Source organism: Semicossyphus pulcher, unplaced genomic scaffold (genome assembly GCF_022749685.1).
Source record: "Semicossyphus pulcher isolate SPU_LCO1_2020_fin unplaced genomic scaffold, fSemPul1.0.p SCAF_6, whole genome shotgun sequence".
NCBI classification, from domain to species: Eukaryota; Metazoa; Chordata; class Actinopteri; order Labriformes; family Labridae; genus Semicossyphus; species Semicossyphus pulcher.
Genome location: NW_027211737.1, coordinates 4,269,210 through 4,294,935, shown reverse-complemented (window position 1 = coordinate 4,294,935; position 25,726 = coordinate 4,269,210). Strand labels below are relative to the sequence as shown.

The window sequence follows — 25,726 nt, the reverse complement described above, 5'->3', positions numbered from 1 at the left end:
AGAATATTTTGATGGTATTTTAGCACATTGGAATGAAACTGCTAAAACATGTGAGGTTTTAGAATGTTTTAAATGAAAGCTGTCAGTCACAGGTTACTGCTGTGTATCAGATGCATTTGATTCACTGGATTATGGATTATTGTACACATGAAGCAGATCTAAGCAGAAGGAGAATGGTAGTTAGAGACGGTTGGATTTAAGGGGGGGTGGGTTGGGGTAAGGTATGGGTACAGGGTGGCATAGAGAGGTTCCCCACCTGGTCACACCTTGTTGCGATCTACTTGGGGGAAAACAGTGGTAAAACAAGGTACAGCACATTTATGGATGCTTCACACACACAAACAAGATAAAGCATATGTTTGCATCAAATGACAACACCATAGTTCCTATAAATAAACAGGTAATGTATATTTTGGTTGGTAGCAGACTGAAGGAGTACATCCCAATAAAAAAAGGCTTAGCTACAGTATACAAAACAGCAGGTTTGGTTGGATGCTGAATATGCCTGTTATTTTTAGCCTATCACTGAAGTAGCACACAAATTAAGACTGTTACTGATCATGACAGGCACCTGCTTATACTTTATTCTGTAATTGCATGCTGCAACAACTTGTCAGTCTCAATCAAAACATCCACTAGAAGCCATTAAAACAGGCCATGTTCTTATTAATAACACTTATTGTTATGATGAAGGAAATAGAAATATCACTAACATCTGAGGCTGACAGTAAAATGCAGTTTGCAGTTTGTAGCATAACATGAAAATGCACAGCAGACTGGGCTCAACACTTGAATGGCTCAAGTAGGTGGGATGACAGACTGACAGATCGGGCTGCGATGGGGATGCTATGGTTTGTTGTCCTTCTCACAGGCAGTTAATCATGTGGATTGCAGGCAGAATGAGCTCTGAGACATGCATGGTGAGTGAACAACACCTGTCTGTCAAACAGGACTTTTCATCTGTGACTGCCATGCCTCACACATGTGAAACTTTATAACATGATAGAATCACAGCCACGTGGACCCAAAGTGTTCAATATAAAATATACAAACCAGACACCATGTAATAAATATTTGCATTAATAAATACACTAAAATGTAATTAAAACACTAAATTAAAGGTAAGTACACCTTTGACATTTGGTAATCACAGAGATTATGGCAAATCATTTAACTTAATAATGGTATTTAAAAGCTTCTGGAAATGGGCCTGAAATAGTTAAAATGCAGATATCATTAAGAGTCCATAAAAATCTCATCTCATCTCATTTCGATGTTAAAGTCGAGCTGAAACAGCATTTGGAGAGTATCTAGCTTCTGTATCGTGACGTATTTCCGAGTGAAACAGGACGTGCAGGCGGGACATATCATTAGAGGGATTTGATTTGATCGTTGAGAAGTGGGCGTAGACAGACGTTCTCCACAGCGCAGTAGCTAGCTAACTGATCGAACGTTCTTTGTGCTCTGAGGCTAAATGTTGCAGATTGATTGGTTGAAAGTGTTTGATGCTAACTTACATAAACACGCGTGAAATTTAGTTTTACCGGAAGAAAAAATGATCAGATTTTGATATAAGAATATGAAGAAATTGATTTTCTGTATTTTTTTTGACTAAATTGTCAAATAGATGCACAATATTACCGGGGATGTGATCTAAAAGGATTAAAATGACATTTTTCATTTCACCTCGACTTTAATACAATTTCTCAAGACTGTGGAGGCCTAGCAGGTCACATTTTGATTGACACCTGCAGCGCTCCACACACAGTAAAGGCGTATGTGATCTGATCAGCTGTTGCAGCTTGATTAGTTTGAGTCACCTGAGGAAGCAGTGATCAAGAGCCGTATAACCGCAGTGTTACTGTTCTTATTGTTGGTTCACAGAATTAATTATGTATTTTACTTTACTAATATTTTTAATTAATAAATATTCAAGCATCTAACACAAACTTCAAACCCAAATTTTATATGACCTAAGCAGAGCCCACTGGAAATAAAGGAGCAGCACTGTCTCAGTGATTTTGTGTCGCATGATCGCGAGACAGGTGTAGGATCATTGGTGTGATTAGGGAAATCTGAGATAAAAAAAAAAATCTATATTATTAATTTTATTTAATAATAGAAAGTAGCCCTTGGTTAACACTGTGGATATTAGATAGAAGATAGCTATGGAATCTTGAGAGTGTCATAAAAATACATCATCTGTTGGAGGACATAAATGCAGAAATAAATGAAAAATAAAAAAGTAAAAAAAAATTGGAATTAAACAAGAATAAGCATTTATTTGATCCACTTTATATATATTTATATAATCTAAAAATACATTTTATTTCATTCAACTTATTTCATGTATATTAATTCTCTTTAAAATAAATAATTAATGTTGACTCATTTATTTTGTTGGATGTAATTTATTATTATATAAATTATTTTTTGTATTATTAACTTTTATATTCCTTTAAGGGCCAAGCTGTCAATCAACCTGCTTATTCCTTTATTTCCACATTTATTTTCTTATTCTCTCAAAGGAACTCCTAAGACTCAAAAGTTGAGCCAATCAACATAATGTCATAATGTCTCATTTATTTAATATTGAACATTGGGTCTCTATAATATGCAGGCTGTCAGTCACGGATACAAATTCCATGAATGCTTTTCAGCACAGGTGTAGAACCAGACCATATAGATATATCCCCATCTGCACTGTGACGCTGAGTCAGGCTTATACAGGTTAAGTGGTGCAGTGTAGAACAAACTGCAAGTGAATGGGATGATTTGACAGTATGGTCATAGGGCAGTCATTACAAACCTATAGCTAACAGCATACATGTCATACAGTCCATCTAATGTGCATGCGAAGATCACAGAGAAGATCAATATTCCCAGTGACGCACTCATGCCCTCCTGCATCAGCGTGTTACATTAGCGAGCCTCTGGTGAATTAATAATAGAGAATGTGAAATTGATGGTATCATTGCAGGTCAAGCAGAGCTGTGGTGGGGCAAAGTGCTGAGGAAAACACTTCCCCTCATAGGCTCGGGGAAGATAAGGATGATGAACACGCAGGTGACATGCCCTCCTGGAGAAGAGGAGAGCATGGAGGAAGGACCTGTATCCAAGCACATGAGGGTCGAGTACAGGAAGGTCTCGGATGGACGACGTGATGTGAGTGTGTCTCAATAGTGCACACTGCAAAAAACACCCATTCTCACAAGCAATTTCACTTCATATACTGCAAGTCTTACAATCTTTTGAAGGAGGAATACATCCTGGGAAGTCATTTTTAGCTATTTTGGGGTTTCACAGATCGCTCGAATAGATGACTTTATTTATCCCACGTGAGACAGGCTGTGGTCGCTGCACTGTAAAGCTTGTGGGCGAATGTTCCTAATAAAAGTACGTCTTGTTTGTGCAACTGGCAGGCTCAGATTGTTCAGAAAGAAGCCCTGTTTATAGATTACCTTTTTAAGGTAAGATCCTTTTTCTCCAACCAGGAACAGCCTTCAGATCATTCTCTTCGAATCCCCCAGACTCCATTAGAGAAAACATGTATTCGGAACAAAGGAGTTGCTGGTCTACTGCTGCCCTGACCACTATACGTTTCTATTGTGTTCTGATTCAAAACATTTGTAACACTTAAAGCTCAATGAACAATGCAGCAGCCGAGCAAAGCAAAGCAACTCCAGAGTTCAGCAGGGTAGAACCATTGTTTTTGTCAATGGAGTCTGGTGGCTTTGAAAGAAATTCTACAATAAAAAAGGTCTGTCTCTGTAGGGATCGTTTCTGTAATGTTGTCAGACACTTAGAATAACAATCTGAACCTGTGAGAGGAAAAAACATTTAATGGACGTACTTCATTCAGGTGCATTTAGCCCCAAGGATCACATTTCGGCCTGTATCACATCTTTATAGAGTTATATTCTTTACCCCATCACAAAACCCTGACACAGTTCAGGAAGTAAGACTGAATATGTGAGGAAATGACTTGGTTTTGCAGTGGAAGCCATGTATGTTTCTCTCTCACATACATACACACAGATAATGACACAGACAGGCAGGATGAGAGAGGTAGAGGAGGCATTACCCCATGAAGCTCCTTCAAAACGATCCCGGCACAGAAACAGGGAGAGGATCAGGTCAATAAACACATAGAACAACAGAACAGAGCTCACACTCACACACGGGCAGACACACACACACACAGGCAGACACATTTCTGGCTCTTCCAGGGCTCGTTCAGGACCTTAGTGCCACCTCTCATTAGGTAGAATGTCTGTGTTTTTACTGCAAGTTTCCTGCTCTTATGTGCTGATGTTCACGAATATCTCTTGAGAACAAAGAGTTACTGAAGTGTAAGCAGACTTAACTATGACAAATGCACACATATACAGTTTATTTGAAACCACATGAAATGGTACTTTAAAATCCAAGAGGAAAAAAGTGATGAAAATATTAATAGAAGAATTAACAAACAGAAAAAAGTACACACTTCGTCCTTTAAAGCCCAACAACCTTTACAAAAAGATTAGTTCATCTCTATCTATTGTTAAATTACCTTCAGGTGCATGATTAAACATTGGACTCCCTTGAAACACGGCAATGTACCTGGGTGTGCAGCATAAGGTCCCGCGTCACACAGGACCTGAGTTTTGTGTGATTTATTTGCGTCCTCTTTGGCTCACATTGGGTTGTCGCTTATTTAATAAACTAGCAAAACCATAGACTGTATAAAAAGATGGCCGACATGACAGCTCCCTAAAAGTGAAGCCAAACCCTCTCTATAAACCTCCCTGCTGACTGGCTGCAGTATAGGTCATAAAGCCCGCCTCCTCCATGTTAACAGATGGGACATGAGCCAAACGATATACATATAATTCATTTTTCTCAAACATGGTTTCTGTCATTATAGTTAGATCTTATCATGCTGATTTACGTCAAAGTGTTTATTTGCCTGACAAGTTTACTTTTAATCAGTTATTTGATACTGTAAAAAGGGGGTGTGGCCTCATGATTGACAGCTCTGTTGACAAACGAGGCTCCTGCAGCGTTCTGTTCCCCGAGTAGCAGAGTAGAGGAGGAACGTCGAGAGGAGACGTAACTAACACCAACACTACAGTCATTGAACTTTCCATAAGCGTGAATATCTGCTTCAGACCGACACAAGAAGCTGTTCTTGTGTTTTGGTTAGCGGAAGTGGCTATGGCGGCTGCCACCCTACAGCCAAATGACGTCATCATCGCAAAATGGCAGCATCTGTCACGGGGGGTATATTTTGGCTTCAATTTTGTACAATGACAGCAGATGGAGACGCGTCGTCATCTTTAAATACAGTCAAAGGTAAAACCATCACCTAAAAAGATGAATTAACCTGAAGATTTAACCCACAGGAGAAGTCACACCTAACTGTAACTTCAGACAGAGATGATGTTTTAATTCTCATACTGACCGTTGTTAAGTTCTACTGGAAAAAAGGACAACTAAACAGTGCTTAAATATTGACATTTAAATGGAATATATTATGTCCAACAACAATGTAGATATAATAGATGTAGTACTATAGATTATTATTTGTTTGGTTTTGTGAACAGTCACATTTTGACTAGGTTTAGGAATAGATCATAATAATATTTAAGACTTGTATTTTGACAGTCGTCTCCTGGGTTTTTCATGGCGTCCAAATTAAACTCACATTACACATGTTTCTAATTAGAGTGAGAGTCAGAGTTTATACTGTATGTTACACCTGACAGAGCAGAGTAAAACAGCAGTCATCAAATATATCCACCACATCTGATGATTAACAATTACAAAATGCCGAAATTTTAAAGACATAAAGTTAGAAAAACACAACTTACGAAAATGCAAAAGCCACCAGCGCCCCACTGACCACTATGAAGTCCAGAATGTTCCACAGGTCTCTGAAGTAGGCTCCAGGATGAAGCAGCAGGCCGAGGTCCACCATCTGAACAACAGACACCACGGTTACATCTTTTTACCTCTCATATCATTTTACTACATACTGTGATTACAGTGATGATTGATTGAGCCTTTAATATTTATAGTTTAAACTAGAAACTGGTTTAATCGCCATAGTGTTAGATTAACCAGCAAACAACTGTGTGAAATTACATTGGATTAATAATAAAAAGGACAGTAATGCAGACGGAGATCCTGAGTACATCGCCATGGGATGAGGTCCAGGCACTCGCTGCTTCAGTGTTCTCCTCACATTCATCACTTAAGTACTTTCAGTATGAAGACAAAGTGCTGAGGCATAAACACAATTCTGACAACTTATAATCAAAAACACATCCGTCTAAGGAGGACAATTTCTTGAGTCTTGAGGTTATAAGTGCTTTAAGTGTGTATTTATCTGCATACTTACCTTGATCACCATTTCAAAAGTGAAAACACCAGTGAAGGCGTAATCCAGATATTTGAGCACCTGCACAAGAGACTCAGTCAGTACTGAAGACACATGTTGCCCTGTAGGGTCATGGCTGATAACGCTGTGTATAATACTGTGTATAAAATGTGTTTCATATCAGTCGGCAGGTTTGTGTCCCCTGTTTAAGGCACTTTACTGCACTGGACTGTGGTGGCTTTAAATCTAAAGTTGTAACAGCTGTTTCCGCTTTCAATAAAAGCAAAAGGTCTATCTCTGTGGGAATCCTTTCTGTAATGTTGTCAGACACTTCTGAGCCAGTCAGTGGAAAAACAAGAACTTTTAGCAGCTGTACTTTTGTAAGGCACATTTCCCCCCAAGGATGAAATTGCATCCATTACAGTCTGTTTCGTGGCTGAAGAAATCCACTGGAGCAATTCCAAAACTTTTTGTACCCTTTAGTCATATAGATCCCAAATGATGTGAAGATATAGAAATGGCTGTATATTTACTTTGTTCACATGACTTATCAGGTAAATTAACTTATTTAATGAACAAACTAACCTAAATAATTCAGGAATAATACATTTTAAAAACTCTAGTGAATATTTTTACATTTGTGTGTATGTGTAAATGTTCACTGTGTCTCACGTTGTTGCGAGGGGCGTTGGTCCACACGGGGTCCTCTGCTGCCAAAGCAATGCTGCTCATGGCGATGACAACCAGGATGGACATCTCAAAGTACCGCAGAGTCACAATGTAGTGACATAACCGCCTCACCCTGAGGACACACGTACATCAAAGGCTGTTGTTGTGGCAGCAGCTGCTATATTTGCTTAAACAAACACATGAAGCTAAAGCATGGGTCAGGATAAAGCCAGGATCTCTGTCACCCAATCTTCATCAGTGAAAATGAGTTTCATACAAATACACATGACAAATGCATTTCACTATTGTAGTTGCTTATGTCTTAATACAAAGGAACCTCTAGACTGAATATACTGCATGACAGAAATCTACACATAGAGCAGTGAGGAATCAAAATAATGCAAGTGCACATTCAGCAGTAATACGCTGTCTGGCCAAACAAAAAAGTCACCACCTGGATTTAACTAAGCACATTGGTGAGAGCCTTCCACTGGAAAATGACTGCAATATGTTTCAGCTGGTTATTTAACCCTAACTGTGAGCAGTGAGGAGCTTCTCATTTCTGAAACAACCATGTCAGAAGACATATCCTGTGGTCATGGAAAAGATGTGACTCTGTTTCAGAAGGGTGACATTGTTGTCCTGCATCAGGCAAAAGAAACAACTAAGGAGATGCTGAAACTACTAAAACTGGGTTAAGAACTGTCCAACGCATTATTAAAACCTGGAAGGAAAGTGGTAGGCTTTCATCGTCAAGGAAGAAATGTGGTCGGAAAAAAATCTTGAATGATCGTGATCGGCAAACGTTTGATGGAATCAAGTGGTAAAAAATCAACAGTCGAACTCACAGCTGTGTTTAATAGTGAAGGAAAGAGCATTTCCACACACACACAATGTGAAGAGAACTCAAGGGATTGGGACTAAACAGCCGTGTAGCCTTAAGAAAACCACTCCTCAGTGAGAATAACCGGAAGAAAAGGCTTCAATTTGCTCGGGAGCATAAAGATTGGACTCTGGAGCAATGGAAAAGGGTCATGTGGTCTGATGAGTCCAGATTGACCCTGTTCCAGAGTGATGGGCGCATCAGGGGAACAAGAGAGGCAGATGAGGTGATGCATCCATCATGCCTAGTGCCTAGCGTACACGCCTGTGTGGGCAGTGTTATGATCTGGGGTTGCTTCAGTTGGTCAGGTCAAGGTTCAGCAACGTTATGTGGCCAGAAAATGAGGTCGGCTGATGACATGAATAACCAGGTTTTTCTATCAATGGATTTTTTCTTCCCTGATGGCATGGGCATATTCCAAGATGCCACGATTCATCGGGCTCAGATTGCGAAAGAGTGTTTCAGGGAGCGTGAGACATCATTTTCACACATGGATTTGCCCATCTTTGGGATGTGCTGGAGAAGTCTTTACGCAGCGGCCCTACTCTCCCATCATCAATACAAGGTCTTGGTAAAAAATGTATGCAACTCTGTACAAATGTTATAAAAATAAATGTAAATAAATGTTGTGACATTGCATAAGCTTATCAAAACGACGCCACAGCGAATGCTTGCCATAATCAAAGCTGAAGGCGGTCAAACGAAATATTGGAGTGCGTGACTTATTTTTGGCCTATCTATAGATAGGAGTACCTGAAACCCTATAATACACCCCCATAATTGTCAGATAAAAGCCACATTTAAACACACACATTGTAAGGAGCCTAGAGTGACGGTTCTGATAGCTTTCTTTGTTGATTTATTCTCAGAGTTTTTGACCCGGTGAATCTGTGGAGCTTCATAGATTTGAACATTAGGATCAACAACTATGCAGAGCATTTGTGTTAAAGAGTCGCCCTGATTAAGGTTTAATGGTGTAAATTGGCTCGAAGCATGCTCAGGGACATTAGAACTAAATACTTGACAAAGAACAGCAAAAGTAGAATGTAATGCTGGAAAAAACAACATGGCACCAAGTAATCATCATGCAGACACTAAAGTGCATGCATTACATACAAACTCAGGAGATAACAAAATCCACATAATCACATATTGTACAAAAACTAAGGCCTCAAAGACACTGAGACTAGTGAAGAAATACCAGGATACATGAAATACAGAGGAAGCATTAGGTAAATATGTCATTTAAATGAAAAAGTAGGTGACTCACGGATTGGTCTGTCCAAAGATGAACATGGAGCTGTAAGGCAGGATGGGTTTGGGTCCACTTGGGCCGAGATCCTCCAGGTTCCTCTCAGTCATGGGCATCGTCTCACAGTCCATACTGTTCACTGGGGAGCAGGAGAGACACAATATACAATTAACTAAGCAATCATTAATGAGGCAGAGTGGCATTAAATAACAACCTTTTGCATCCAGCACACTGAACACGGTTCATGAGTAAGAGGTGGTAGATAAAGGCCCTCAGTGTAATGGCTGCCATGAAAGTGATCAGAGTGAGATCATGCGAGCATCCTGTGCGCCTCGGCTGGTACTGACTCTGTATGAGCGTGGTCTCTCCGGGTGGGGAGGTGATGGTCACAGGAGGAATGTGGATGGACGTTTGTTGTCCGGTCCGTCTCACATTCTTCTGGTTGTCTGAGTCCTCTGGTCGGTCAGGAGGCCAGTTGGTCCCATCAGAGCCCTGCTGGGGGGAGATGGTGAGGGACTCCCCCTCTGAGTCACCACACCTGTGCACAGAACAGCTTCTTAGATATGAATATGCAGCATATTTTCAAATGATATCAGTGATGATTGTGTACCTTGCCAAAATCAGGCATCTTATTTGACTTAACAGAGGTTGATGGATCTACATTCATTAGAAACACCATTTCACACTGCAGGGTCACTGCCGAATGATCTCTGATCAGTTTCAGATACAAAATCTTTGTCAGCTCCAAATGATCAGCCCAGTGATTTGTTTTCATTGCTTTGTCTATGTTTCAGACAAAGAGTTGCTTGTTTTCTGCTGGCTTAGTTGGCTAGCTTGAGACTTTGGTGCTTTAAATGGTTAGCCCGGATCTAAAATACAATGCATTTACTATATTGCACCAGGCCTGCGTGAATCCATCATATTAGGAAGATTAAATCTGGAAGCTGGAGAAGTTTGTTGGCATAAACGGCAGGCAAGCAGTTCTTATTTATGGACTGAAAAAGTGCCATCTTCAGGTCCAATGACTACAAACGATTAACAACCAAGTACTAAAGGTTATGAAGATGTCACATTACTTCATTTGCCGCACTTCTTCATATTCATGTAACTTTTGTCTCTCAACTCCATTCCTGCATCTCAAGTCGGCCCCAGAGGCTAAATTGTGATCAGACGATACCCAGTGGGTTAGGGACTTCTGTTTATCTGATGTGTATGTGGATATCCTTAAATTAAACCCGATAATTACTGTTTCCCTTACATATACCAATCTCTGACCTTACAGTACCCCATGTAACAGGGACTGGGATAAGAATTAGGACTTCTGTAGTTCTGACTCTTACCTGTGACTGTGGCTCTTCTCCCTCTCATTAGACTCCTCTCCTTCAACTGTGGATTGGCCTCTGGATCCATGAGTCCGATGTTTCCTCTTCTCTCCATTCTCTGCTCGGGAATTCTTATCCCCGTCCCTGTTACATGAACGTCCATCTTTGTGTCGGGATCTCCGCTCCCCCCTCCCTCCACTGTTCACAGTCCCGTTGCCTCCTCTGGACTGCCGGTGTGAGTGATGATGGCGATGCTCCCTCTCCCCTCCTCCTCCGCTGTCATCCACTGAGCTCTGATGGTGATGCTTCTTGCCTCCCTCTCGGCTGCGGGACCTCTCGCTCTTCCCCTCTTTGCCGCGGCTGCACTCGTGGTCTTTGGAGCGGCTGTGATGGACATGATGCCCCCCATCCTTACTGGTGTCCCCATTTTCATGTGTCTCCTCTCTCCTTCTGGCCCGGTCTCTGTGCCGATGGTGGCGGCGGGGCTGGTGGGGCACAGCAGGAGGAGGGTCAGCAGTGGCGTCCGTCTCCTCTGGCATGCAGGTCTTATGATGGTGGTGGTGTTGGTGGCCCCCCAGCAAAGGCCCGTCACGAGGTTCAACAACAAGCGGCCGGTCCAGGTGGGTCATCATGTCGGGCCGGATGTTAAGGGCGGAGGACAGACGGAGGCGCTCCTCGGGCTCCAGCTCGCTGTAGAGGGCCTCACAGCTGGCTCGGTTTTGCCTCCTCAGCTGGTTGGCCCTCTGCTCCCACACCGACATCGCCTTCATGGACTTCTGCTGCTCTTTACTACGAGGGGAAGAACCAGACAAATCAAAGCACTGAGATTGATTTTACCATAAAGAAATACAGTGTAAATCTTTTATAAATCATTCTCATCAATCCTGTTATTGTAACACAGGACAGAAGCTTTTCCAATGGATGCACTGACAGGCATGGTTTCCTCGGAGGTGTGACACATTCAGTATGTATGTACTTCACTTCATGACTTCATGGCACATAAAACCTGCAGTAAATTTCACTTTACATCTCATGATGGCACATCGTCCCTACATGCTGGATGATTTACAGTATGACCGAGGTGCAATGAAGCTTTCAGCACGGGGTCCATTTATCACAGTCTACTGTGGAGGGAGTTCATCCATGAAAGTGTCTGAACAAATGCCAAGCATGGCCTCATTACCATGCTTAGACATGCTGTTAGACTGTCTGTAATATACTCAAGTAGCTGAGTACATGCACTTTTGATACTGTGTGAAATAAAAACAGTGCTATCCCTTCAATCATAGGGGAGATAACATACACTGACATATCTGCCTGCTGATATTATTAGGCCGATATAGCACACATATCTGTATCAGCGTGTATGTTATGTCTGATAACTTTCTATACAAAACATAAGATGCAAAAAACATGCTGGGATTCATTTTGAAATGGTGTCATTATGTAGTGTGTCCAGCAGAGGGCGCTCTAACTCTGGTCTACATTACAATTGGTTAAAGTGATAATCTCGAAGAATTTCATTTAAATAAATGTCTGTTAAGTCCATCGCCGAATGAGGTAACACAATGGTGATTCTCAAGCGGCGCCCAATTAGTGACGTGTTCCCATCCCATCTGCCAGAGAGGGTAGGCGGAGCTAAGCGGCTGCTTTTCCGGTCTCTGCAAGTGTTGCGAGTAAACAGTAATTTACTATAGCTGAACAAACAAAGAAAAGATCGATGACTACAGATACAACTTCAAAAATAAGTGAAAATCCAAAGAAGAAGAAACAAATCTGACGCTCAGATGAAGGCAATTTATCACCACAGGTGCCGTCAAAGAGAATGAAACTGAGATCTTCGAGATTATAACTTTAACAATGAATAATATTCTTTAATAAAGTAATTTGTTTAAGAAAGTAGCCTCCTTAGTACCTTAAAACATGTGGAAGGATAATCTGTGCACAAATTTATTTTCATTCTGGCTCAAATATTCTTTATATTAGCTGCCTTATATAAGCTGTCTCACAAATCCCATATCGGTCTGGCTCGAGTTACAAAGCCATCTCTTAATGTTAAATGACAAGGGAGACTTCAATCAGTCAAATAACTTTATCCCATGATCTAATGCTGCCTCATCCTGCAGCTTAATGCGTCCTAATATCCTTCTAATGTACAAATATACAACACACACACCTTTTACATGTGTGAAACTTTAGGAGCTAGCTCACTGCACTACACTCTCTCTCTAAACTCCTACTAAGAGGTGGATGGACGACATGGGACTGAGGTTCTGAATGAACAGAAAAACCTGTAACATGGTCGAAATGACTCATGAGAACATGAATACGTATGTTTATCATCATCATCAATGACCACCCTGCTATCAGGCGGCTGGGTTTACCTCAGGTAGTGATGGACGGGGGTGCAGACATAACTCCTACGAACACATAAAGGGAGCAACATTGAAACAAACATTGGGAGAGAAGAAAGTTCAAAGGGACAGAAACAGGTTACAGACAGAAGCATGGAGGGAGCAAATGAGCTTCAGGAAACTAACACGGGGGAAACATGTACAGTAGAGATGCAAAATTATACAAAAACCAAACAGAAACTGTGTTTGCTGCGAGGAAGCTGGGAGATTATGGGGCAAACGTATTGAACACTGGATACAAAGTTATGAAACTACAGAGTTAAAGAGCCTTGGCTTGGCTGGTGGGTTTTCCTATGCTAAGAGATTAAACTCATACTACTCAGAGAAACAGGGTTACACATAACTAAATACACTAAACCTACCACTTGGTGACATCTGTGTGGTGTTAATGTACCTGTTACAGATCATCCAGTGTGAAGCAGCAGCAGCGCGACAGCAGATTCCCATTATTACAAACACAAACACTATTTTTAGCCCTGGTCTCACTGTAGGCTGTAAAAACTGCATAGCAAAACCTACCCAATCTTTCCTCCTCATTTTGTTTTCTTGTTTATGAAATGTATGCATATTACAGACAGAAAATATTCACAATAATACAAACATAAGTTTAATCGCCAATTAAAACATCTACGGTAATTAAGGCGCTTTCTGGCCTGAGAGTGATGATAAGATGTGATCTGAGACCAGCCTGCTGGGAACACAGAAATGGTCGCAGCTGCTACAAACAAACTCTGGGAGGATGAAGGTTGTCTTCATGTTACCTATTAAAGGGCTATTCTGGTACTCTGAAACCTGGGCCCCAGTAAAACACTTTACAGTATTTGTACCACATTGATTGCTTCAGCCAGAAGCTGTAAAACAAGCTGTAAAGGCTCCAACACAGTCCTGGGGGGAACTACGTCTGACCAAAGTACATTCACTAAAAGTTCTTGTTTTTGCCACTTATTCTAAGTGTCTGACAGCATTACAGACAGGATCCCGACAGAGACAGACCTTTTTGTTAAAGAGGAAGTGAAAACAGAAACAGCCGTTACATCCCTCGTCACAGCAACCAGCCCCCATTGACAAAGACGGTCATTTTACTTCTCAGAACGTGGAATGTGCTCAATAACTCATTGGTTTGTTTGGGTTATTTTGTGGCTGTGGTGTTTTAGGGTTTATTTCCCGCCCATAACAACATTTTGTGAGCCAAAATGTAAAATCACAAAGAACTTAAGATCTAAAAAATGGTGAACAGTAACTCCCATGTTCTGAGAGGTAAGACAGCTACGATGCTAATGAGGGCGATGTAACAATAGTTTCTGGTTAAAAAAAATCATAAAAGTAGTTAGTAAGGCTTCTCTTACTGTTTTTATTGCAAGATCATTACATTTGGAGGTATTAAATTTTGGGACAAAAAAGGTATTATTATATAATTCTTATTGTCACAAATGCAGTGAAAAAAGCAAAACCAGAAAAATGTTAGTTTTACTCTTTAATCTGTGGTCTGTGTCTCTCAGCCTAAAGATATTTCTCTTTTATGAAGAATTTAAACTTTATAAGCCTCACAAATATAAAACTAAAAGACAGTAATAAGACAGTACAAATTTAAAACCAGCGTAGAAAAATTATGGAAGCCCTGAGAGGCAGGCGAGAGGAAAACTCTAGCAATCCTTTTTCTGGATCTGATCTAAATTTGTTCTTTCTCTTGTGTCTCCGTGTTTCAACAAGTGTTTGGTAGCATAATCATTATAAAGTCATAGCTTTATTTTTATCTGTGAAAACTGTGAAATAAAAAGTTTGAGCAGGTAATTATTTGTATTTGTTGATGTTATACTCGGCCAAAAGAGGCTGAGATGCACCACTAAATGTTTAGATATGCAGCATTTTAGCCCAAAAGAGGGGTGTTGTTCACACCTGCACAGCTTTTTCTTTTCTACATTTTGAAGGAACATAGAAAGATATTGTGGCAAAGAAAGAAAAGAAAGAAAAGAAAGAAAAATCACCTGTTTCTAAGTCATGAACACAGGAGAGAAAACGATTTAGATCTATCTTAAAAAATGGATTTTCAGGTTTTAGTATATCTCTCAGGGCTTCAACAGAAACGCATCAGAGCTTCAAATATACATAATGAACAAACACAGTATGAACAATGATATCTTGAAGTGTGAAGAAGAAGAAATCATTCCCAGACAGAAGGATGTCGATCACAAACATTCAGACACCAGGATCACCGACACGGACACTTTTAATCACAGAGAAATCATAAAAACTGAACACAGAAATGGAAATATGTTAACACACACGCAGCTCTATGAGAAGTTTGGAAGAACTGCTATGATCACTTTGGACAATTCACACAGAGGAATGATTAAATGATGGAGTTGGCAGCAGAAGAAGAGGGATGAGAGAAGGTGATGGGAGGATTTTAAATTGTAACAGAGAGGTAATAACTCACAGTGAGTTAACGCTGCAGATGGATGAGCTGCTAGAGTGCGCGTTACCTCGACTGCGTGTTAGAAAACTGCACATGCACAAAACAAAAATGGGGGAGGGAAAACATCATAAAGGATGAAGTCAGAGAAACAGCCAGACACCATTCGACATTTTGTCTTCTCTGGGATCCGTTAGCCTCCCACCACAGCTCAATGCAATGGGCAGTCAAAGCTCAGAAAGACTCAGACTGAACCAGAGAGGAAATGTCACACAAATGGACCATCAGGGACATACTGACCGCTATAGTGACAATTATTCAGTTTTAGTTAAAGTGAGAAGAGGAGAAAACCATTAAAGCCCAGATATAAGAGGACAGGATTACACTGGGATCTATAAACAAGCCTTATGTCAATGTAACACATTTATAAAGCTTGATCTGCTCAGGATACAAGAATAATGTCAGGGTGGAGCTGAAAAAACACTTTTTGGCACAGTGATGTTGGAGCTCGATTGTGGTAGATAGTGAATGTCAGTTTATGTTACACAGTGTACACTGTGCTGCTACGTCCATGGTCGAGTCTATCAGAGGAACTATGCATCAGTTGATTTAAATAATTGTATTATAACTAATATAGTAACTCTATGGCTTTACTAAATGCAAAATGTCTCCCTGTGTTTCAAAGCAGTGCAAGTGCACTTAACCTGCATTCTTTCTAAAGGCCAGCAGGGGGCGACTCCACTGATTTCAAAAAGTAATTCCATCGTTGAAGTCCACCTAAAGATGAGCCACTCCTGAGCTGCTTTATCACCTTAAACAGTTTCCCAACAAGTTTATGGTCTCACTCTCTAGTTTCAGGTCTTTTTCAACACAGCATGATGTTCATTTAGTAAATGATGCTCCCATTAAGAGTCTTTAGGGCTGGCTACCATGCAAACCACAGGGGTCTCAAATGTCTGGTTCAGAGTTGGGTTGTGGTCTACTTTTCTTTTTTTCACAAGCCAAAATTAGCATCCCAATGAATATCAGAGTTCCCTTGAAGCACGGATGCACTGAGCTAAGCTAACTGCTAACACTTGCATCAGCTGCTAACTTTTTAATCCCCTTGCTCCTCTCATGCTCCACCGTTTCAGGTGATGACCGTCAAAATACAAAAAAAGCAATCCATAAACAGTTGTTTTGGTTTGGTCAGCTCAACTTCAACTCAACGAGATTATCTATGCATCCAGAGCAGCACTATTATGTTTGTGTTACACAAACTCCATGTATTTAAATGGTCCTTACCAGCTCGTGCCTATAACACAGATTGTTACAGAATATACAACAGTCAACAAGACAAATTAAGAATTGTACACACTAAAAATCACTGGGTTAAAAATGGACCCAGAGTAGGTCAGTAGGATGTAATACAGGATAAACATGACCCACAACCAATGGGTTGTATAAAATCCAGGGTCAGTTTTCATTGAGTCTGAACACTGCATTGGTGCTGGGTCAGGTCACACACACAGACACACACACACACACACACACACACACACACACACACACACTGGGTCTGTTTTTTACACAGTGATTTTCAGTCAGGAAAGTGTTTGAAACAACAATAAAACAATAAGAAATCCAAGTTGGAGCTTAAATAACTGAAATCATGACTGCATGATGCATAAGTTAATATTTTTACATGCACTATCATATACTGTACTGTGTGGAATATCTACAGTAAGTGCATATTTATCGTTGTGAATGGCCACAGTTACTGTTTGTCGAAGATGATTTTTGTTAAACATCTTTCTACCCCAATACAACAGGCTGTATGTGTGTTGTATCATGGACTTATTAAGAGGGTGTACAAGATCTATCACACCATTAAGAGCCGTTCTGCATGTGTTGATGTAATGATGTGTTCCTGCAGAGGTCATTGGGGAGACAGAACACAATATCAGACTGTGTGTGTGTGTGAGGATATTAAATGGGACTCTGACTCTGAAGGTCATCCTGCACTTTGTTTTGTCCTCTTTACACTTCAGAAGAACAAACAGGCATAAATGTGTCAATGCAGGAACACTCTGTTTTTATTTCTTTTTTGGCTTCACAGCTATAAATATGGAAAATAACAACTATGTAAATATTCTTTAAATCTACCCTGTAACTGTTAACACCTGATCTGGGCACTGAGCAATGGGGCAATGAGGAGTTCAATAAAACAATAATATATCTGTGAAAGAAAAGTCTTTATTTCTTTAGTTTACATTTATAGGTAATGCACTTTTTGAACCTTTAGTTCCTGATCTATTTCTCTTGCTTTTGCTATTCCTTAAAGGGCCAAGCTTTCAATCAAGTGGCTTTTCACAATATTTTAAAATATACAAAGAAAACAGATTAATTTATATGAATACAATTAATAAACTTTTATATTTTAAGAATAAAAAACAGATTTAAAGGACCAATATGTAACATCGACAGCTAGCATCTAAAAAGGGTACTGCAGTCCAAATTCAAAATATAGGAGAGCGCTGTCTCCCCCTGACCCGCCAAATCTGCTGCTAGCTTCGAGGCCAACTCCCATCACGCTACACACACAGCAGATAGCCAGACATGGGAGCGCGGCTTCAGTCTTGATGAGTTTATTACACACACAGCCTTACTGTACAGTCGTTCTGTTACTTTCAGTTACCGATAACACTCTCCGCTGATCCGATCCAATCCCCGTTCACTCTTGTAACTCATGCAAACACACTCACTTTCTGTCTCTCTCTCTCACTTGCTCCATCACGCACACTCACGCACTCAGCTTTTCCCAAACAGCGCTGCGCTTCTAGTACAACACGAAGCTCACGCGGGTTGCGTACAGTGAATATATTACATATTGTTCCTTTAATCAGATTATAATAAACAAATAAATGGCAAAAGAAATTAAGTTTAAAATTATTCTCTCATATTTGATTTGTAATTATATTTCCACACAGTTTAATTTACTTATTTATTTATTATATTACTCTTCTCTATATTTCTACTTTTACTTTCTTATGAATAAGGATTTATTCTTTAAAATTCACTCCTATGACTTTATTAAATGGAGGGGATTAGACATTGTGTGTGTGTGTGTGTGTGTGTGTTAGACGAGAAGACAGAGAAGACGTTTGACTTACGCGGTGATGGAAATGTTAGCGGCCGACATGGGGCTGACCTCCTTTACCTCCTTGGCCTTCTGGAGTGCAAGCTTCTTATTGATGGCCTCCTCTTGCTCCTCTTCATCCTGGATAGTATGTGCAAAGACATACATACACACATGCATACAGTACGTACGCCTTTTAAAGGTTGTGGCCATTATGTTTTACCATTGTGACCTTTATGATAGCAGCAGGTACTTTCATCCACTCAGCATCATCATCTAGACAGAGCGTCCAGCAGATCTGAGCGACCGGGAGCTGATACATGGACACCTAACAGGAAGCTGATTAACTAAGCTTAAACACAGCTTAATTAGTATTAGTAGTTCACCAGTCAATCAGATACGTATAATTATGTTCTCCTTTAAATTCTCAACACTCATACTCCAAATGTCTGAGAGAAGTGACACTTAATTTGAAACAGCCTTCCATTACAGACGGGACTTTATTTGTTTGTTTTTAGTGGTTTATCTTTATTTTATTAACTCACTTTAATGTACACTTCTTATTTTCCTTTTTTATGAATACTGCCGACCGTACATGATAGGACTTTGAAATGACTGTCATCTTGTCACATTGACAGCAGCCCTTGTTTGTGTCCTGTTTAGTGCAGGAGCGAGCGCTCCTATTGATTGCATGTTTGTGTCTTTGAACATCCCTGTTTGCAATAGTCAAGACTAAATACTGTTAATAACATTAAACATTTTTGAGTTCATCTTACTGTCAAGACAAGAAAAAGACTGGCTTAAGACAGCTGCAAAAAGTAGCTCCGCTTTTAGTTTAAACACACCTTCAGGCTGCATGATGTAAAACGTAATCAGCACTAACTCACTTCGATTTGCAACTAAACAAGATGTAATGAATAAAACAGCTTCTTAGAGAAGATGCTCACATAGTGGATAACCGGTTTGTCTTCAGTGGTGTGATATTCACAGCTGGAAATGTTCTTTCCAGTTCATTACTATGACTTTTTACTGACCTGGCTTCACATCTTTTATACTGAAGCCCCTCTACCAAAGTGGAGAGTGTTATATGAAACCTGTAAACCAAAGTATCGTCTTATCCTATAAACGTTCACTGTCTTGTAAAGAGAGGGGGATAAAAAGCTTGAGGGATTTGATTTGAATTCAAGGACTTTTATTGATGGAGTCGTGGTGGCCCTGCCTTTATCTCCTCCTGTAAACTGCTGTAAAAGCAGCAGATCTCAGAGTGTAAAAAAGACTGTACCTTAGTGAGCTCCTGGGCATTTGCGAGGTTGTCGACAGCGATGGCCAAGAACACGTTGAGGAGCGTGTCTGGTTATTTGTGGTCTCAGGAAAAAAGATCAAATGATTGATGAACACAGAATCAACATTTACAATTGCAGCTTCAAATCAATGATACATTCTTTCACAGTATTTAAAGGCTGCTTGACAGTCACAGGGGGGAATCAGTGTGGATCAATCAGGGGAGGATACAGTTTCCAAAGAGAGTGAGAACGATGAAATAAATGGAGGAGAACATTCCCCCGCGGACGCCCCCCTGTGATTCGATCCCATGGTACATGACTGCATTCCAGTCCTCCCCAGTTAGGATCTGCCGGAGGGACACAGAGTCCAGTTCAGCGGAACAAGTTAAGCAGTAAAAACAAGGCTTGATGGCCTTGACCTTTACCTGGAAGACGGTGAGAATCGCTGCTGGGAATGTGTCAAAGTTGGTTGTCGGTGTTTCGTCTTCAAAATTAAACCTGCAGGGAGGAAACAAACAAACCGAATGTAATCAAGCTCCAAAGCCACATCACATCACATTCAGCCCATCTCTACCTGCTGCAGGACGGAGCGGCATATTGTCCTCTTCATTAGGCTGCTGCACATTACACCAGCACAGTATATGCCAGTATATTACATTTAGTTGTCTGGTGTGTATGACCTTATGGTGGGTATTCTTCTCAAATGGATGAGTTGTGCTAATGCTGACATTTGGTATCTCTGTCTGTCTACTGGGACCTAATTACACCTCCCCACAATGTGAGCGATGCAGATAGAGGAGGCTGGATTGCCAGCAGACTTTGTCTGCGCCTTCTCTAAATCCACGAGAGCTTTATTTTTTTGTCTGGATCTCATTAAAAGACGACCGCAGAAAGTAGAGAGAGAAAAGTGCATTTACTTCAGGAGCCTGAGAATACTTTCAACGTCTCTCTGTTTTCTCTCCTTTAGTTATTAAAGTTTAAAGGGTGAAATAGTCAATGTCAACTTGACTCTTAATTGACATCTCTTCACACTTCCATACATAGAAGTGCAGAGAGATATTGATTGAGACTGGAGCCTGAATCATGTTGCAACCTCCAAATTCCTTAATAAATGACAAAATACTATTCCTCATTTGTTCATCTTTATGGTTTAACTGTTTTCACACCTTTTATAGATACCTTTAGAATAAGATTCAGAATTCAGATATAAAAATAGTCTTGTGAGCTTGTTGATGTGTCATTTCTATTAAATGCTTCGTATTCCTTAAATCTGTACAACCAAAGCTTAAAGGTCATGTTACTAAACAAGTGTTGAAACTGTGTCATATAGATGCTGAATAAACCCACAAAACATATCAATCCAAACAATTCTGAATGTAGAAATACAAACAAAATACTTTTTAATACTCTACAAGTTATTTGGGCGTACATTTTTACGAGCAGACTGCAGGGAGATTTAGATATTTGTGCTACAGAAATACCTAAACTGGTATTTTTCCTTCGGATTTATATCAGCACTAATTTTCTTTTCCTCATCAAATGATATGATATTCCTACCAGGGTCACTGACAAGCTTCGGGTTACGTTAATCAGCTTCCTGTTTTCACTTCAAACATGGGTGCAAATAAAACAACTGGCTCGATTGTTGGAGATTAAGATTACTAGGCACTATAAGAGGATTTATTTTCTATTGATTCTATTTTGATGATAGTAACAGAAACTATTGTGACAATTACCAGCGAAACAAACAAACAAAATATATAATAATAACCCGGAATTTAGAATTTATTTCTAGTTAAATCCAAGATCTAAAGTACGTTCTATCTGTCTGTCTGTCTGTCTCTCTGTCTGTCTGTCTGTCTGTCTGTCTGTCTATTTTTGGGAAAACAGGAATGTTTGAGGCGACAGTGAGACTGTATGATCAGAGGTTGCTAGAGCTGAGTAATTCTAAGGTTAATGTGATTGTTAGTATTTTCTTCGCTCTTTAAATATTTATTATTTAGTGTATTCGGGCTAACAACAATCTTACCAATGCTGGACTGCCTCCCCTCAGCTATGTAACTGCCTCCAATAGCAGCGTGGTTATGGAGGACAGATGCCAGGTGGAAGGGTCTCTCATTACAGACTCTTTGGCAGATCTCTACCACTTTTCTAGGAATTGTAAGCTGATTAATGGACTGCTATCACTGGAGTGAGTTGTGCTGATTCCAAGAGTTGGAGGACTTGAAATAATGAACTCACTGGCCACCGAACAGCTGCATGCCCAGCAGAGCGAAGACCACGATGAAGAGGAAGAGGAGGAACAGCAGGCTGATGATCGACTTCATGGAGTTGAGCAGAGATACCACCAGGTTCCTCAGAGAGTTCCAGTACCTACACATACAGATTCATTATATACAGACATAATGTGGCATGACCTGTTTTCCCAGCATGTACACAGACTTTTCTGATGACTCACTTGGTGACTTTAAAGATCCTGAGCAGCCTCAGAGCTCGCAGGACGCTGATCCCAAATGAAGCTCCGGGTTTGATGGCCGCCCAGATCACCTCAAAAATACTGCCAATAATCACCTGTGGACACAGTCAGATTAATGCTGCAGGCCTCCATACTTCTACTTTACAAATACTTAATATACAATCATAACAACTGGTTAAACTTCTAGCTAAACAGACAACTCACTCCAAAGTCGAAGCAGTTGAAGGAGGAGTGGAAGTAGTTCTGGGGGCCAAGGCCGTACATTTTCATGGACATCTCTGCCAGGAACAGGCCAAGGAATACGAACTCAGCCAGGTCTGTCAGGGGACAATAAGACAACACACAGATCAATGCCCCGGGTTAAAAAGGCCTCCCTGATGATTTTTACAATTCAATAGAGCTGAGCTGCCGCTGCCTGTTCAGCTGTGCCCACAGCAAATAAAACACAGAAAGAGTCTATTGTTTGGGGAAATAGCTGCTGCAGTGTTTGCTCACATGTGTGTCTGTGAAATGACACTGCGTCTCATGTGATCAATGTTTGCACATGTGCCCCTGTGTTGATCTAAAGCAGAACACCAGAGGAGAAAAGTCACAGGCTCTAGAGACCCAGTTACAAAGACAGCAGGTGCATGTAACATCAGTGTGCAGGTCCTGCAGTTACTGAAACTCAGCCCTGTGGTTTTTATCATATCATAGTTTGTAACTTGTTTCTTTCTGTCTGTTGTTGAGTTTTATGTATTTTTAAGGCACAATGCACATTAGTTATGGCTATAAATGATGTAACACTGGTGTAAACATCACATTGGCCCAAAACAAATAAACATTAAATGAATTAATATTCTTTATCTTTACCATGTTTCAACATACTTTTAAACTATAAACAAATGGACAGAAAGCAGTGTTCCTGTGTAGTCTTCCTGAAAAACTAGGGTCCTAAAAGTCAGCCTCCTCTGCTGCAGCCTCCTCTGCTGCAGGATTAATAATAAAAGACTTGGATTTGATCCAAGAAGCTTTGTCCCACCTTTTCTCTAATCTGATATGCCAATGTGTTCCGTTAAAAGTTTGATCTTCAAGGCCAGCATAAGTCAAAAGTTACAAATTACATTTTCAGGATATTGTTAAGAGCTGTGTCGTCATGCTCTCCCATTTATGTCAAAGGATTGTGGCATTTGTGCCCGCTAAACCTGTGCAAATAACACAAAAAGACGCCTAATGCTCGAAGCACATGCAAAGGGTAAATGCAGCCCAAAGTGCGCAGCAGTGCCGTTTGCATGAATGTAAATGAGTCATTATGCAAGCCCCTGTCTATGCAAATGAGCCGCATAGCAAAAAGCACCTAATTCACAAGCTCCAGCGAGAACAGCACCACGAAGTTAGAGTGAAAATATTCCTGTCTGCAGAGAGCGGGTGGTAACTGCAGTGTAGTATTAAAAGGGCTGTCAGGCTCTGAGTTTACACTGATCATGTCAAGAATTCTTCCTTTTGTGTGATCCAAAAAAATAAAATGTCTGCAAACACAGCAATTAATATTTTTTCATTATTATCACAAATGGTAGATCAACCCGTCCAGGGCTCTCCTACATACGGGCACACTTTGTCCACATGTGTGGAGACGGTTTGGAGCTGTTATGCAGGACAGGGATTATTATATGGACGATCTGCTGTTGCGCGCTCGTTCAAAAAAATGTGTTACAGACAGCTAAACACCTGTCGAGTCTGGACTTTACAATAAACTGTTAGAAGAGCTGCCCCCTCCTCTCCCTGCTCATCACCGATCTGTGCATGCAGTTTGGCTCCGTCAGTGTGGAGCTCGGCTGATGCATTAGAGTGCAGCTCATTATCAGTGCAATTTGCTTTGTGAATCCGACGTTGAGACGGAGCGGGCAAATGATACGCAATTTATGGAGCTATCAGCGCTAGCAATGCATTCTTCATGAATTTCTTCCTTAGTGTTTTAATATTTATGAATGTAACCTTTTAAACTGTCTGTAAACTGTGTCAGAAGCCACCGGAGGAATCTCAACATGTTTTTTGTAAATACTTTGTAATTTTAACGAGATATAAAAGTTAAAATAATAACACTGATCAGATAAATAGCGACGCATTAGAGGTGTGTTGTTAAATGTCTGCTGGTACTCACATAGTGCATAGGTGAGCCACTCAGGCTGGTCGTAGTGTACGATGGCCACACACAGCGTGTTGAGGCCGACCAGGCACAGCACAGTCCAGTAGAAGCTCTGAGACTTGACCAGCCGGCGGATGGTGAAGCGGATCCTCTTCTCCTTCCTCCTGAAGTACGATGAGCTCTCGTTCTTGCTCTTCACGCTGGCTCGGGCGAACGGCGACCCCGGGGGGGCAGTTGTGACAAAACAAACAAAAAGGCGATAAAGTTTCCAGGTCTAACACTGACATGTGGACTGAATAAGTGTAATGTAACCTCAGTGAAGGCCTCTTTCAGATCACGGTGACCTGGTCTTGTTCATTTACTGTGAACTATATTAAACCTTCTGTAACTTTAAATGAAGCCCAAATGTCAGGTGTGAGTGGACACAAAGGGAAGGAGAAAAATGGTTCTATTAGAGTTTCATTACGAGCTCAGGAAGACTAGTGGCCTCATCATTTCCTGATCTATTTTAACCCAGACATCTGACTCACACTGAACCACCTGGAGACCAGAACTAACCCGAGCTGTGTTTCTATCCATCTCAGTCAGTCAACAAGTGTATTGTTGTTATCATCACAATAGTCCGTTACAAACAAACAAACAAACCTGGTGATTTTGGTAAAAAACAATCATTTTATATTTATATTGCTTGTCAACTATTTTGAATTAAAAACTGCTCCAAAGACCGAAAATCACTTGGAAAAACTGGAGGAAAAAAAAGGCTCAAGGCTGCAGGCCAGAGCCAAAGAGAATCACAGCGTGCTGATAGTCAGTACAACGGCACAACCTCCAGTGTGATAACGCTTTTATACAACAGTTCTACAAGTAGCATATACGTAGTTCTAATTTGTAGTTTGATTAGAAGCGTTTGCCTCAAGGATTAAGTTAGGGGTGCAACAATTAAATGATGACAAAATGAGCTGCGAACAAAGTTAGTTAAGGTTTTTCATGCTGTGGGCGGACATAACATTGTTTTCCGGAGCTGAGTTGCTGAGGGGTGAGCCATCTCACATCCTTCCTATCTCTGCTGAGAGTTGTGCATGCTAAACAGAGACCGGGAAGCGACAGGTAAACAAAACAGCAAAATGGCGGCGGCCAATGCGACACCATCGCGTCCTAAAACTTCTAAAGTCTGGGAGCATTCCACCCTCAACGCTGCAGAGAAAAGGATCGTCTGCAGGATCTGTGAAGTGGAGCTTGTTCATCACGGGAGCACGTCGGTGATGCACGAGCATCTGAAGAGAAGGGCCGCGTACTTGATTTGATTTATTGTTTCTATCAGCACTTTCTCCGTCGTTGGTTTGAAACAGACAAAAATCTGATGTTGGATTTTTATTGATCTTTTGTATCAGAAGGAACCAATATTTT

The 25,726-nt window shown here is 40.7% G+C and overlaps 1 protein-coding gene across 1 annotated transcript in view; it reads right to left on the bottom strand.

Annotated features, from left to right (window-relative positions):
* Positions 1–25,726, bottom strand: part of cacna1ba (calcium channel, voltage-dependent, N type, alpha 1B subunit, a) — a 141,687-nt gene that overhangs the window by 40,152 nt on the left and 75,809 nt on the right. The window contains exons 11-27 of the mRNA XM_069682367.1: positions 24,335–24,552; positions 22,399–22,511; positions 22,177–22,289; positions 21,960–22,091; positions 20,144–20,216; positions 19,948–20,065; positions 19,718–19,785; positions 18,470–18,576; positions 12,875–12,910; positions 10,509–11,279; positions 9,516–9,706; positions 9,187–9,307; positions 7,037–7,166; positions 6,386–6,445; positions 5,856–5,962; positions 4,085–4,096; positions 257–277 (exon numbers count right to left, since the gene is read on the bottom strand). Coding sequence (XP_069538468.1) covers positions 257–277; positions 4,085–4,096; positions 5,856–5,962; positions 6,386–6,445; positions 7,037–7,166; positions 9,187–9,307; positions 9,516–9,706; positions 10,509–11,279; positions 12,875–12,910; positions 18,470–18,576; positions 19,718–19,785; positions 19,948–20,065; positions 20,144–20,216; positions 21,960–22,091; positions 22,177–22,289; positions 22,399–22,511; positions 24,335–24,552 — 2,391 coding nt within the window. The remainder of the gene's footprint in view (positions 1–256; positions 278–4,084; positions 4,097–5,855; positions 5,963–6,385; positions 6,446–7,036; positions 7,167–9,186; positions 9,308–9,515; positions 9,707–10,508; positions 11,280–12,874; positions 12,911–18,469; positions 18,577–19,717; positions 19,786–19,947; positions 20,066–20,143; positions 20,217–21,959; positions 22,092–22,176; positions 22,290–22,398; positions 22,512–24,334; positions 24,553–25,726) is intronic.